The sequence below is a fragment of the Mytilus trossulus genome, chromosome 7, assembly GCF_036588685.1.
Source record: "Mytilus trossulus isolate FHL-02 chromosome 7, PNRI_Mtr1.1.1.hap1, whole genome shotgun sequence".
NCBI lineage: Eukaryota > Metazoa > Mollusca > Bivalvia > Mytilida > Mytilidae > Mytilus > Mytilus trossulus.
In genome coordinates, this window is record NC_086379.1 from 51,679,051 (window position 1) to 51,692,776 (window position 13,726).

At 31.1% G+C, this 13,726-nt stretch overlaps 1 protein-coding gene across 3 annotated transcripts; it reads left to right on the top strand.

Annotated features, from left to right (window-relative positions):
• The first annotated feature begins 521 nt into the window (after positions 1 to 521).
• Positions 522 to 12,952, top strand: LOC134725241 (uncharacterized). 3 transcript variants are annotated; one of them, XM_063588901.1, is made up of 8 exons: positions 522 to 670; positions 2,255 to 2,521; positions 3,363 to 3,508; positions 5,051 to 5,204; positions 6,389 to 6,646; positions 7,606 to 7,650; positions 8,160 to 8,235; positions 11,085 to 12,952. In XM_063588901.1, the coding sequence occupies exons 1-8, from the start codon at positions 565 to 567 to the stop codon at positions 12,217 to 12,219; spliced, it is 2,187 nt and encodes a 728-aa protein (XP_063444971.1). In that variant the 5' UTR covers positions 522 to 564; the 3' UTR covers positions 12,220 to 12,952. The 3 variants fall into 3 exon arrangements, with proteins under 3 accessions (XP_063444971.1, XP_063444973.1, XP_063444972.1); XM_063588903.1 differs by having other exon boundaries at positions 2,255 to 2,328; XM_063588902.1 differs by lacking the exon at positions 2,255 to 2,521.
• Positions 12,953 to 13,726: the final 774 nt, after the last annotated feature.

Here is a 13,726-nt window from a genome sequence, read left to right on the forward strand (position 1 = left end):
GAAAGTTCACAATTGGAAAGCTGAAATCATCTCTTTTGTCGTAAAGTTTTGTCTTCAACCGACCCTCATCGTCAGTTTCTAGATGTAAAAAAAAGATATGAAGCCGACTTAACTGTATCTGTTGAATCCTTTATCTCCATTTCGATGGGATAGATGCGTTCCACATAGTCACCAAATTTTGAATTGTTTAGTGAAAGAACGTCATCTATATAGCGGAAAGTAGAGTAAAAGGATATTGCTAACTTCTTATCTTTCTTCCTAAGAAGTTCCTGCATGAAGTCAGCCTCATAATAATAAAGAAACATATTTTTGACTTTCATCATGCAAGACGATTTCCGAAATGAATGTCCTATTAGATAGAAGATAGTTGTCTAATTTGCAATCATACCTCCTTTTTCTTTTTCTTCTTTTTGTAAATGCACACATTAATGTATAAGTAATGATTAGTATTTGTATTGTTAACGTAAAAAAAATAAAAGGGAAAAGGAAGTGGGAAGTGTATAATGCGGTCATATCCTATCATGTACATATTGTTGGCCTTATGTAGTTATGTACATGCGATAAATGTGTAATGTCTCAATCGACTCAATGAGAATACCCATGGACTGTTTTTGGCTTCATATTTGGGTCAGTTTTATACTGATAAAATTCGTATACTTGGATAGAAACCGTAAGTTTAAATTATTTTGTTTTTAACTTCATTTTCTCTTACCTATTGTCCTCCTCGTCTGTTTATCTGTCAATTAAGAATTTCATCAACGCAAATTTTCTACAACTGACACATTTATTTAATAATCTTGACGGAACTAGGTAACATCATGTATAGCAATGTAACAGTTTATTTGTCTACAACAATTTTTTGAATCCATAAGCAAAACATTTGAACATTGTGCATGTGGCATTATTTATTGTTTGAAAATCGTCTACAGCTGATAAAGAATAAGAACAAACTACATTATTTTACAATGTTAAGTGTTGCGAAAAGTAAAATCACAAAAATACTCAGCTTCGAGGAAAATTCAAACGAAAAGTCCCTAATCAAATGGCAAAACAAAATATCAAACACATCAAACACATCAAAAGAATGGAAACAACTGTCATATTCCTGACTTAGAACAGGTAATTTTTCTTAGGTAGAAAATGGTGGATTAAATCTGGTTTAATAGCTAGCTTAAGCTCTCACTTGTATGACAGGCGCATAAAGTTCCACGAACGATTTTGAGCTTGAATAATTGTATTGGCTGATGTCGAAGAATGTATGCTTTTCTCTTGATGTATTTTGGCTATTTTTTTCGTAGAGTTGCTGTGTCATTGACGAATATCACATGTTTCCTTCTATTCATTTGTTCTTTGGTTCAATATCTACCTTGTAAATATCATCTCACTATCAAAAAATTCATTAAATGAACTAGAACACATTTTTGTGTAGAGTCTAGCTGAGGTGCCGGGTTTTCTCGCTGCATTTTAAGAACCATTGGTGGCCGTAGTCTGTTATCTGCTCTTTGGTCGGGTTGTTGACTCTTTGACATATTCCCAGTTTCCATTCTCGTATTCAGAAAGAAACTATTTTACATATATGGATTTTTTGTCAACAGAAATTATAAACAGCTATCAAAATAATGAAAAGTGGTATAAATCATTTAGACAATTGTTTTTTATTAGAATGCTTTTCGGTTATGTGTGCATGTGGTTTGATTAAATACTAGTATATAGTTGTTGTCCCTTGTAATAAAAAGTATAAAATAAACTCATCACAGATACCAGGATATTATAATTGGAAATAGTTGTAATGTATTATATAAATCTCCACAAGGATAGTTTTTTAAATTTGAATAACAAACTACACATATTGTATAACTTATTATTTTAAATGCAAGACATTACACCATCAAGTTTACAAAGATACGTAATAACATGTTATATGTGGATTACCTCAGTTTTAGTTTGTTACCCAGATTTGTGTTCTCTCATACGATTTATGACTTTCGAACAGCGGTAAACTACTTGCCTTTATATACGACGTCAAATTGTTAGCTAATGCATAAATCAAACATAAATAAACAACAAACATTATTAAGTTCTCAGAAAAAAGTTTTATCTGAAATCAATGTATTGTGCTTTTAGAGGTTTTTTTTTAATTAATGTTCATGGGATTTTTATTAAATAAAAGTCAACAACTACTAGTTTAATTGACATTAAAATTAATTTAATTTTAATGTATTTGTTTGTTTTAACCTATCTTGTCACCTTGTAGTGACAGCAATTCTATGTGAACGGCAAACGGTGTCATTAACATGTGATGAAGGAACTAGGATTCATATAAATGAGGTACATTTTGGACGAAACGAAGAAGTCTTAACTCTCTACAATAGAACCCTGACTAGAGATGAAAATAATACTAGGAAAATTGTTGCATTATTATGCAATGAACACAACACCTGTCACCTTAATAACAGTCTAAACAATTTTACTGGTTTTCTGTCAACGATACCAAGAAAAATAAGTTTCACGTATAGATGTGGTGAGTGTTGATAATTTTGAACACAAATTTTAATCTGGTTTTTTTCTGTGCATTTAAGGATACCAGCATAGTTGTATATGAAGGGGAAAGTTGAATTTTGGTTTTTATAGGACTATAATTCGTCAAAATAAATAAACAGTGGAATGATTCAAACTAACAGCACAAAATTAAACAGGTCAACATACCGTAAACCTTAAACTTCTTTGATGACAATTTCAATTACATATTTGAAATATTGGTTGGTTTTATTTCGTTCATTAAAAGAATCTTGTCTGGTTTTATATCACAATGATAAGATAATTTGTGATTCAATTGACCCTAGCTATAAAACCACGTTTAGTCTACCATTGTTTACATAGGACAATGTCTGTACAAAGTAAGGAATATGACAGTTGTTATCTTTCGTTTGAGGTGTTTGAGCTTTTGGTTTTGCCATTTGACTACGGACATTCCATTTTCAGTTACATAGGAGTTTTAATTTGTTATTTTAATTTTTAATTCGCCAAAATAAAATCAAAAACTTTAAAACACATAAAGATACCTATATGTCAACATACGATCTTCAAAGATATACAATGTGTACATACCAGTTTGTTTAAGAACTGATTGAAATCGTTTTCAGGATAATGAAAATAAAACATTAATTTGTATCGGTTAGAACATATGTGTAACCACAACTATGTAATAATATGTATTTAAAAAATATTTCATTCCTTATGCAAAATAAAATGGCTTTTGTTACCATCAACATCAAGACTCTGCAGCTGTCTTCGAAATTTTATTTGTTGTATTCAATATCATAACTGTTCATTTTATTTGAAACTAAATAAATACATTTCAGAATTTGAATATCGTGGTTGTTTCACAGACAAGGAGGAATATGGTCTGCATAGTCGTGGATTTTTCTTAGCCGAAAACATGTCTGCAAATATTTGCTATATTATGTGTAACACAGGACACGTCATTCGTAATTTTTTTGCTACAGAGGTATCGTTATCTATGTTAATGTATTACTAATAATTTTTGATACCTTAGATTTCCATATCATTTGTCATCTGCTCAACTTCATTAGTTCTGAGTGAAGTTCACGAAATACGTCTATCTGGAATTATCTACATCAGGTCCCCTCGAGGAGATCAAGTAAATTAAGCTAGATACAAAACAGGTGTACAATTTAAAACTAAAATGACCTTAACGGGTAACTGACGCCAAACGGGGGGTATAGAGGCCATTTCTCTGTCATTTTGTGTAATGTTTTAGCAATTTACGAAAATAAATTATAATTTTAACATTTTTTTTACCGACTAATTATTTTCTGGAGCACACATTTCAAAATGGGACTAATAGTATCATTACAGTGTGCTGTCGTCATATTTAGAGATTTCATCTTAATACAAAAAATATTATCTTGATAAGTATGCTTTATCGTCCTTATTGAACAATTATAACTTTGCATATCTGTAACTTTTAAAAATGTTATCTATAGGTAACGGCCGTGTCTTCTTTTAGATTCAAGAAAACGTTTAGGGAGTATTTTTTTGCAAATCACCTTCATCTTTTTCAGTATTTCAATTTTATTTATTCATTTTTTACAAACACATTTTTAAGGTTCATACATACAAGTAGTCCAAATAATTATGACATCTTGAAAGGCTATTATATTTTTTTTCTTTTACGCCTTTCATCGACGTCATAACGCCGAACTCATATTCTCAGTTGGATTTTAGAAGGAATTTACTGCTTTATTAAAACGTTTAGCTGATTTATCCTCAAGATGCTTTATTTTGGGAGTATAAAAAATATTTTTGAACCAACTCGATAATTTGATAATCTGAATTTCCGGATAATATTTAAAACAAAGGTTCCGGAAATTCAGTCTGTCAAATTTTACCGAGTTTGGTGCCAAAAATTATTTTATAATCTCCTAAAAAGAAATCAGATAAACGTTTTAAAAAAAGCAGTCGACAAGTTCGCGCCTCAAATGGAATTGTAACTTATTTATCATTACTGTAGGGATTAATTGGAAATATTTTACACAAACAAACACATAAAAGGTAAGAATTTTTATAGATGCAATAAATTTTAGGCTTCAATGAAAATTTTCGGGCTAAATTGGGTCTCAAAGTTGACAGCAAAATATGCTCTCAAAGTCCAACCGAAAATGGTGGCTTCAGCATTAAGACGTCGCAGGAAGGCGTCAAAGCAAAAATTTAAAATAGCCTTCCAAGACGTCATAATTATTTGGACTAACATACAAGTAGCCTCATAATATATAAACTTTTAAAGGGGATGTCATTCCCCAAAATGGAATGAATAATTCCGAAAGGACCTAGTTGAATAAATTGTGCAATGTTTTAACGCCCTTTACGCCCCCGCTGAATTCATCTTGGTATCAATAATTAACCATATTCATACCCCATACATCAAGCAAACAATTTTGTTTAGAATGGTTACCGTATCATATATTGTCGGTTGTTTATTTCTGGAGGGAAGGGAATTATAATGTAAGACTCGTTTCAACTGTTATAGAATGGAGATCAATGCTTCTGTGGTAGTACCATCGGTCTGAGAAAGTTAGATAAAGGGAAACAGGAAGAAAGCAATTGTGAAACTCCATGTGTGTCTAACGAAAATGAAATGTGTGGATCCATAAACAAAGCGTCAGTTTACGTGTTTGAAACAGGTATTTATTTATATAATATAAAAATAAAGACATGTTGTATGATTGCCGATGAGACAACTATCTGCCAAAGTTGAAATGAAGTGGATATAAACAAGTTATAGATGACATTGAAAGTAAAATAATCAAAAATACCGAAATACAATTTACGTGTCGTTTAAGGTCTCGGATTGAACAACTTATCAACTTATAGATTATAATTATAGTAATTTCATCATTGGGAAATAGTAGATTTCTAATCTTCTTTGTCATATTCGTTAATAATAAGGCCGTTAGTTTTTCTCGTTTGAATTGTTTTACATTGTCTTATCGGGGCCTTTTATAGCTGACTATGCGGTATGGGCTTTGCTCATTGTTGAAGGCCGTACAGTGACCTATAGTTGTTAATGTCTGTGTCATTTTGGTCTTTTTTGGATAGTTGTCTCATTGGCAATCATACCACATCTTCTTTTTTTATACTACAGGGTTACAATACATAGTGATAGCATAAAAATACGATAAATTAAAGGTAACATTTAATCACACTTTACAAAATAAATAGTAGTCGTTATTATCTTTCATAGATTGGATAGGACCTCAATAAACACCTCTAAGGGGAAAAGTTATGATACAAAACGTTTTGAAATAAGATTTATAAATTTGTCTGTTCAATACTTTATTTATTTTATGCTTCCAAAGTGCTTTTCTAGGTTTACCTTCATTAGGATCGCTCAGACCATAATATTTTTAAGCCAAAATTGTGTAAATATTTGATAATCTTAATGACATATTCCATATAATTATGATGTCCTAAGAGCTATTTGTTCTGCTTAATAAAAATTGAAGGTACCAAATAGTCGGATTCATTAAATTTTACGGGGATTGATTTTTTAAATATATTTTTTTTATAATTACGATTTCCTATCGTTTAGGACGATTTCATGCCAAAATAGGGTCTCAAAGTTTCTCCCAAAACTCTCTCTAAAAAAACTAATAGAAAACATTGCTTCAGCGTTATAACGTCGTAGGAAGGCATCACATAAAAATATCAAAATAGCCATTCAAGACATCCTAATTATTTCGGCTATGTATGACCTTGAAGGACTAACAGTTTTCAAAGGTGTCATGCAATATCCATAAGTTTAATTAAGTCAATTTCATACATGTACCATCACTCTGTAATATCGCAAAATGCAATCTTTCTTTAGATAAACAACAAATTGATTTAGCATATACAACGCAGATGAATTTGCATAGTTGCCACTACGGTTCAGGTATGAAAGACATCTACGTCAACTCCCTCGAGAGATCCGAATATTGTGATGAACTGGATGATGCTACCCTGTCAAATACTCAGCATTGCAATGGAGAGTTTTACTGTTTTAATTCGTCAAAAGAATTCCGTAATATTACAGAGGAGTTCCATTCCTTAAGAAAGTACATGAAGATTTCCTATTCTTGCTTAGGTCAGTTGAAGTATATAGCAGTCGAAATAAATAAAACTCCTCCATGTACATAAAAAGTAGCCATTTAATTGAAACATACCTTCGGGTTTAGTGCATTTATATTTCCTTTCCTTTATGACCCGATACGTTTACATACTTGAAGAAAGGGGCAATGAGCAAAAACTATTAAAAAAATTAACAAGTGATAACACTTTGACGATTCATTTTGAATTAGAGATTCACTGTTATTAACGATAAATGACGTCGAAAAAAAAAGTTACTGGATATTTGTTTTTAAAAGTGTTGTTTAATTTTATGCCCCACCTACGATAGTAGAGGGGCATTGTGTTTTCTGGTCTGTGCGTCCATTCGTTCGTCCGTTCGTTCGTCCGTCTGTCCTTCCGTCTGTCCCGCTTCAGGTTAAAGTTTTTGGTCAAGGTAATTTGTGATGAAGTTGAAGTCCAATCGACTTCAAACTTAGTACACATTTTCCCTATGATATGATCTTTCTAATTTTTGCCAAATAAGAGTTATTACCCCAATGTCACGGTCCATTGAACATAGAAAATGATAGTGCGAGTGGGGCATTCGTGTACTGGGGACATATTCTTGTTATTTTTTAATCCATTTGCTTATTTCGTGTCAAAATTTAATATACATTTCATGGCTGCGAATACTAATGACGATACACATTTTGTAAAACCTACAAAAAAGAGTAAAACAACCAAAATACTGAAACTCCATGGAAAATTCAAAACGGAAACTCCGTAATCAAATGGCAAAATCAAAAGCTCTAATACATCAAACGAATGGATAACAACTGTCATATTCCTGACTTTGTATGTACATGAATTTTCTTATATAGAAAATGGTGGATTAAACCTGTTTTATAGCTATCTAAAGCTTTCACTTGTTTGACAGTCGCATACATCATTTTATATAAGTACTATGAATCATTCTTACGATTATTTTTTGTCTAGGTTATCCCAATGCATCTGTAGGATCATTACACTCAATAAATGCAAGTACGTATTAAGATTTAAACCAAGTACCAAGTAGCGTATTTATAAAGATTTAACTTTTCTCTAAAGTAGTTTGCAAATATATTCAGTTCTGCGTTATCAACTAGTTCAAAACGTATGCATTCACTTTTAAGTTTGGTTCATAATTACTTAAGTCGACATTGAGGTATGATTACATTTTGACATTTCATTTGTGAAGTTAATGTTACTATAAATAGAATTATAGTTTCTGTTGAGCAAATGGGTCAGAAAATACCGCGATATTTTCCAAACAGCAAGGAGAGAAATACGGATAATGTATAAAGACGAAAACCTGATCCAACTACAATTAAAATTTTGCTAATTGGTTGGATTATTGTAAGAATTCGAATAACTGTTTGCCACACACGATAGTTTTTTCCCTTTGTTCAAAACATAAATCATTAATTAATCACCTGGATGAGGTATCAATGAAAGAAACTACGCTTCATGGCATGTCTTAGCATTCTAATAGTGACTGTCATTGTTTTCAGGTATCGTTGGTGGCGTTTTCGGAGCTTTTATTCTTACTGTTTGTATCGTATTTCTGACCTTATGTTTGGTAAAAAGGTAAGGTGATTGTTCTGTTAACTGTACGATTACACAAAAGTAAGACAAACAATAATTCGGAATTAAACTGAATAAAGCTATTTCGCCCTTACGTTGACTTGAATCATTGTGACATATTTGCTATGCGTTATAACTAGTGTAGTATCCTAAATCCTTTACTCTTCAATTGATATGATTCTATATGATCTTATATGGTAGCGAATAATTTGTCTAAAAAATGTCTTAATATTGATATTATGAGGCATTCAAGAGCTTTCAGATTCTACTCAGATTTTATAAAACGTTACTTGTGTCAGAGCATAAAATTACTGAATCAGGGTTATATCAAAGAACGTCTGGTTGGAGATTTATTTCCCAAGGGTGTCACCAGCCCTGTAGTCAGCACTTGTGTGTTGACATGAATTAACATTGATATGAGCATCATTATAAATTAACTGTTTATAAAACTTTATATTTTTGTAATACTAAAGCTACCTCAGGAACAGATAACTTTAGCTGTATTAATAGTTGTATTTTTTATAGTGATTGAGATTATAACACAATGTTTACCTTTTACTGTTTGTTTTGTATATTTATTGTTGTCAATATAATGGAACTTTAAGTGACTGTCATACAAGTGAGAGGTTAAATTAGATATAAAACTAGTTTCAATCCATTTTCTTATTAAGAAAATACATGTTCCAAGTCAGGAATATGACAATTGTTATCATTCTGTTTGAGCATTTGATTTTTCAATTTGATTATGGACATTTTGTTTTAAATTTTTTCGGATTTCGCTATTTCTGTCATTGTATGTTTGAGTACGCTTGTAAGGAAAATAAAAGTTTTAAATAAAACATTCACACGAATTGTTGTTTGATTAAAAAAAAAAGAGAGGTATGGTATACAAAAATGAAACGACACACATGAAACTAAAAACCATGCAACTATCTTCAACAAAAGACGTGTCTTTCAGCATTATATTAGTAGCTATATGAATTTTAAGTAATTTGTTATGTTGATGAAACGGATATATAGGTATGTGGTTTCGTTTTGAATAATGACCAAGTGAGAATAGTAGATTTGATTATGATGCAATTATATTCTCATCATATAGCATATAAATGAACATTACACTTTAAGAATGTGTGCGTCCGATTTTTCTTTTTGAAGGGGAACACTCAGACCATACCTTTAAAGGGATTCGCGGAAGACCATTCGACTGCAATATCTAATTTTTGGTTTTTAGAAACATTTTTCTTTCTTCAAATAAGCCATTTAAGGGGAGATTACTCTTTTAGTAAAACATATATACTGAACGGATAGGGATATTTTTTATATTTACGTGTTGCAAGAAATCATTCAAGTTCGGTTGACACCATTTTGTCTTTTTTTTATTTTCTTAAAATATATATATTATAAATCCTATCTTATCACAGTTTATTTCAAAATTTTATCTCATAGATTTTTTTTATGCACACAAATGTGTTTTTTCATAAACAATATAACCAAATTAAGGCAATTTTCAACGATTCATAGCTTGGAAAATAGCACGGTGAAAAGTAAAATCACAAAAATACTGAACTCAGAGGAAAATCAAATCGGAAAGTCCATAATCACATGGCAAAATCAAATGACAAAACCCATCAAAAACGAATGGACAAGAACTGCCATATTCCTGACTTGGTACAGGTATTTTCAAATGTATAAAATGGTAGATTAAACCTGGTTTTATAGCGCTAAACCTCTCACTTTGTTGACAGTCTCATCAAATTCCGTTATATTTACAATGATGCGTGAAGTAAACAGACATAATAAATAAAAGAGTCAAAATATGGGTACATCAGTCATCATCGTGTAACAATTTTAAAAGGAACAATTTAACAGAACATAAACACATCTATCTACAAACACATTCATTGATTCGCGTGTCTGACGTCAGAAAATTGTATACGTCACATATTTTTGTTGTTCAATGTTTATACCAACAATTTTAAAATTATACATAGGTAATGTTAGCATACAGGGTTAAAAAATCAAAAGTATGTAAGAATTAATTTCAAAAATGACCCATACTTTTTATTATATTTTTGAAAAAAGAACAGTTAAATCTTCATTTCGGCAAAGTATAAGAAAATTCTATCTCAAGAAATATATATACCTATGATCTACCTTAATTGGTTTAGCTTGCTGGTAATTAATTAAAAAAGATCAACTAAATTATCTAATTCAAAGGTGAATTTAATAGATGGAAGTCTGATTTTTTTACTAAACCTTATACTTGTATGGCAGTTAATTTCAGTTCCGTTATATTGATTAGGAAATGGGTGAGAATCCAAAACAAACATTATATGCTACTTTGACAATAACTGTGATCCAGAATCAACAACTGTGTTAGTATAAGCATATTTATTCATAGTGAATTGGGAAACAAGTTATTGCAACTTATATAAATCCCTTTTCACTTTTCGGGTGCGAGTACTCTTGTAGCGGCAAAAGACAGCTCTTTTTCTACAAGGGTGTTGTTTAAGTGCAAGATATATTGCTCTCTCTTAACAGGGGTCAGCCATTTATCAAAAACTGTATCAACATGCATAAAAACAGACTACAATATTCAAACAAACATACAAATAGATCTAATAAAGACGTCAAGAAAAAATTATATCTAGTTGATAGTATACTTTTTTTAATGAATACGAGATGATTTTTTTAATCTCAACTAGATATAGAGGTCCTACTTCTTAGTTTTCATAAACAAAAAAAATTAACACATCCTTTCATTAGTAAATGTTTAACATACAAAAACCAACTCTTTATTTATACAAGGCTTATAAGGTATTTAATCCACTGTATTTAATTTATGTTTTGAGATCCTGTAGTAACAGAAAGAAGAAAAGAAGACCGTATACAACAGCTAGAAATGGTTCGAAGATCCAAGATAAAGCTTTATTGGTCATGTTATCATCTAATAATCCATCATCACCCGGATACGAGAGTCTGCAGTTAAATCATACGGAGTTCTTTGAATATGCACAAACCATGGTTACAGCGGAACAAGATTTAACCGACGATGAGGTAATAAATGATCATTGCTCAAAGCAGTCAGCGAATGAGAATAATGAAGTTAATCATTACGAGTCCGTAGAAGCAGCAAATTATTCTCAATATGATAAAGGCAGTCCTCGTAATCAAAGAAGTTTCCAGTCTCTTAATTCATCTGAATCAGTATTGAACAAAAGTCTATTTAATAGTAGCAATAAAATCGACGAATTATTGCCTGGTAAATATATTACTTCTGAGTCAACGATAGAAAATCCATATGACACAATTGATCCACAAGAAACTGGATTCACCAGGAGTGAATCTGACAACAGTATCAACATTAAAATAGATAAAAATGCCGGTAGTGAATATCCAACTCAAAAGGATAGTAAAGGAAATACATATACAATGATTAATTCTAAAGAAAGTGAATTTTACAGAAGTAGTTCTGACATCAGTAACAGTCAATTAGATCAAATTGTCCATAATCAATGTCAAACTCAAATGGAAAGTACAGGTAATGCATATGCCGAACTTGATCCTAAAGAGACTGGATTTTACAGAAGAAAGTCTGACAACAGTAAAAGTCAATTAGATGAAATTTTCCATGGTCAAAAACAAACTGAAATGGAAAGTACAGGTAATGCATATGTCGTTCTTGATCCTAAAGAAATTGGACTTTACGGAAGAAAGTCTGACAACAATAACAGTCAATTAGAGAAAATTATCAATGGAGGAGATCCAATTCAAAGGGAGAGTACATGTAACGCATATGCCATACTGGATCCAAAAGAAACTGGATTTAACAGAAGTAATTCTTTAGACAATGCATTAGAAAAAGTCATTCCCGGTGATGATCTTTACCAAAAGGATCATAGTACAGTCAATCCATATTACATACTTAATCCAAAAGAAACTGGGTTCAGTAGAAGCGAGGTAGAAAACTGCGAAGCGCTTGAGTGAAATTACTATAATGGATCCTCCAAGTTTACTTTTTAAGAACAACACAGTAGAGGATCATACACGTAATGCATATTCAGTTCTTGATTCCGGATTGAAGATACGGGATTTATGTTAAAGGACAGGTTACTGTTCAAATGAATGAAACATCTTTTCAAACAAATAATTAACATGATTTATACAGTTAGACTTAATTTGTAAAATGAGAAATTCATAACAGCTACTTGTAGTGTACGGCTGTAGACGAAATCGTATAGAAAAACTTTTCCCAAAACTAATCTCACATCTACATGCATATGATCATACCAGTGCGAAAAAAACATATCAAATTTCTGCCTGGTTAACGATTTGAAAATAACAATATTTGAATACTTAAAATACTATTGAAAAAGTCACAATTTTATTTTATTTTCACACGAAACGAGATGGAATTTAGATTTTATTACAACCGTTGAACACGATTTTATTATATAATGACCAGCTTCTGTTTAGGGAATGCTTTAATATTTGGCTTGGAAGTCAACAATCTTGAGTTGTACAATGGAGATCAAAATTATTTAGCGAAACTTTTATATTAGACCTTCATAGCTTGGATTGTTGAGTTATCTGTATTACAATGATTTGTGTTTTGTCTGGAACTATATTAAGTTGAGTAGTACCATGTGAAAGATATCAGACTTAAGATTTAGTAACCGAGACGCAATTCATTTTTTATACGAATCATCAGTGGCGTTTGAATTTAGACAAAAAAATAAAACAACATTTACGAAATTGGATAGCAAAATATCAAAAAGCTGTGTGAAATCTGGTGAAGACAAATGATCAGAAAAACGAAGCATTTGTTATCTGAACAGTTTATTGGTAGAACAAATTCTCTTTATCGGTTCTGAAGTTTGGATTTTGAAACTGGATTCAAATGTATTTATCAGTATATCCATCCTTTGTAATAGTGTACATAATAGAAATAAGCCAAGTATAACACGTGCTTTCAAAAGGTTGATGTAATCTTGACAAAATCGAGGCCAAAATGCTTAAGGTTTATTGTTAACAATAGAAAGTAAATAACCTGAGGTTGTATATTTTTACAAATCATATTGGCTTTTGTGACAAATATTGTCTTATTCAAATTTCGTGTGATCATTTTATTACCTCTGAGGGACAAAGCTACAGGATAAATCAATAAAATATAACGGATTCCCTAAATATAAGGATGATTAACGGTCATAGTAAGCAGGAAACAGAAATTTTTTATGAACAAAAGTATAAAATAAGGACTACGAGAAATAAAGTTTTTAATTTTCAACTGCAACTATTTGGTCAAATTAAAAGTGAACTTAAAAAACATAATGCATTGAAAAAAAAGAAAAAAAAAGAAATAACTCGATATGCATTCGATCCGTCCGACGCGTGTTTTCTGTGTATACCTTCAATAAGGAACACTTAAACCCCATCAATTGAAAGACAAGGATGTCGAATTACGAGAACACGGGAAGGAAGAGCTGTATGACCA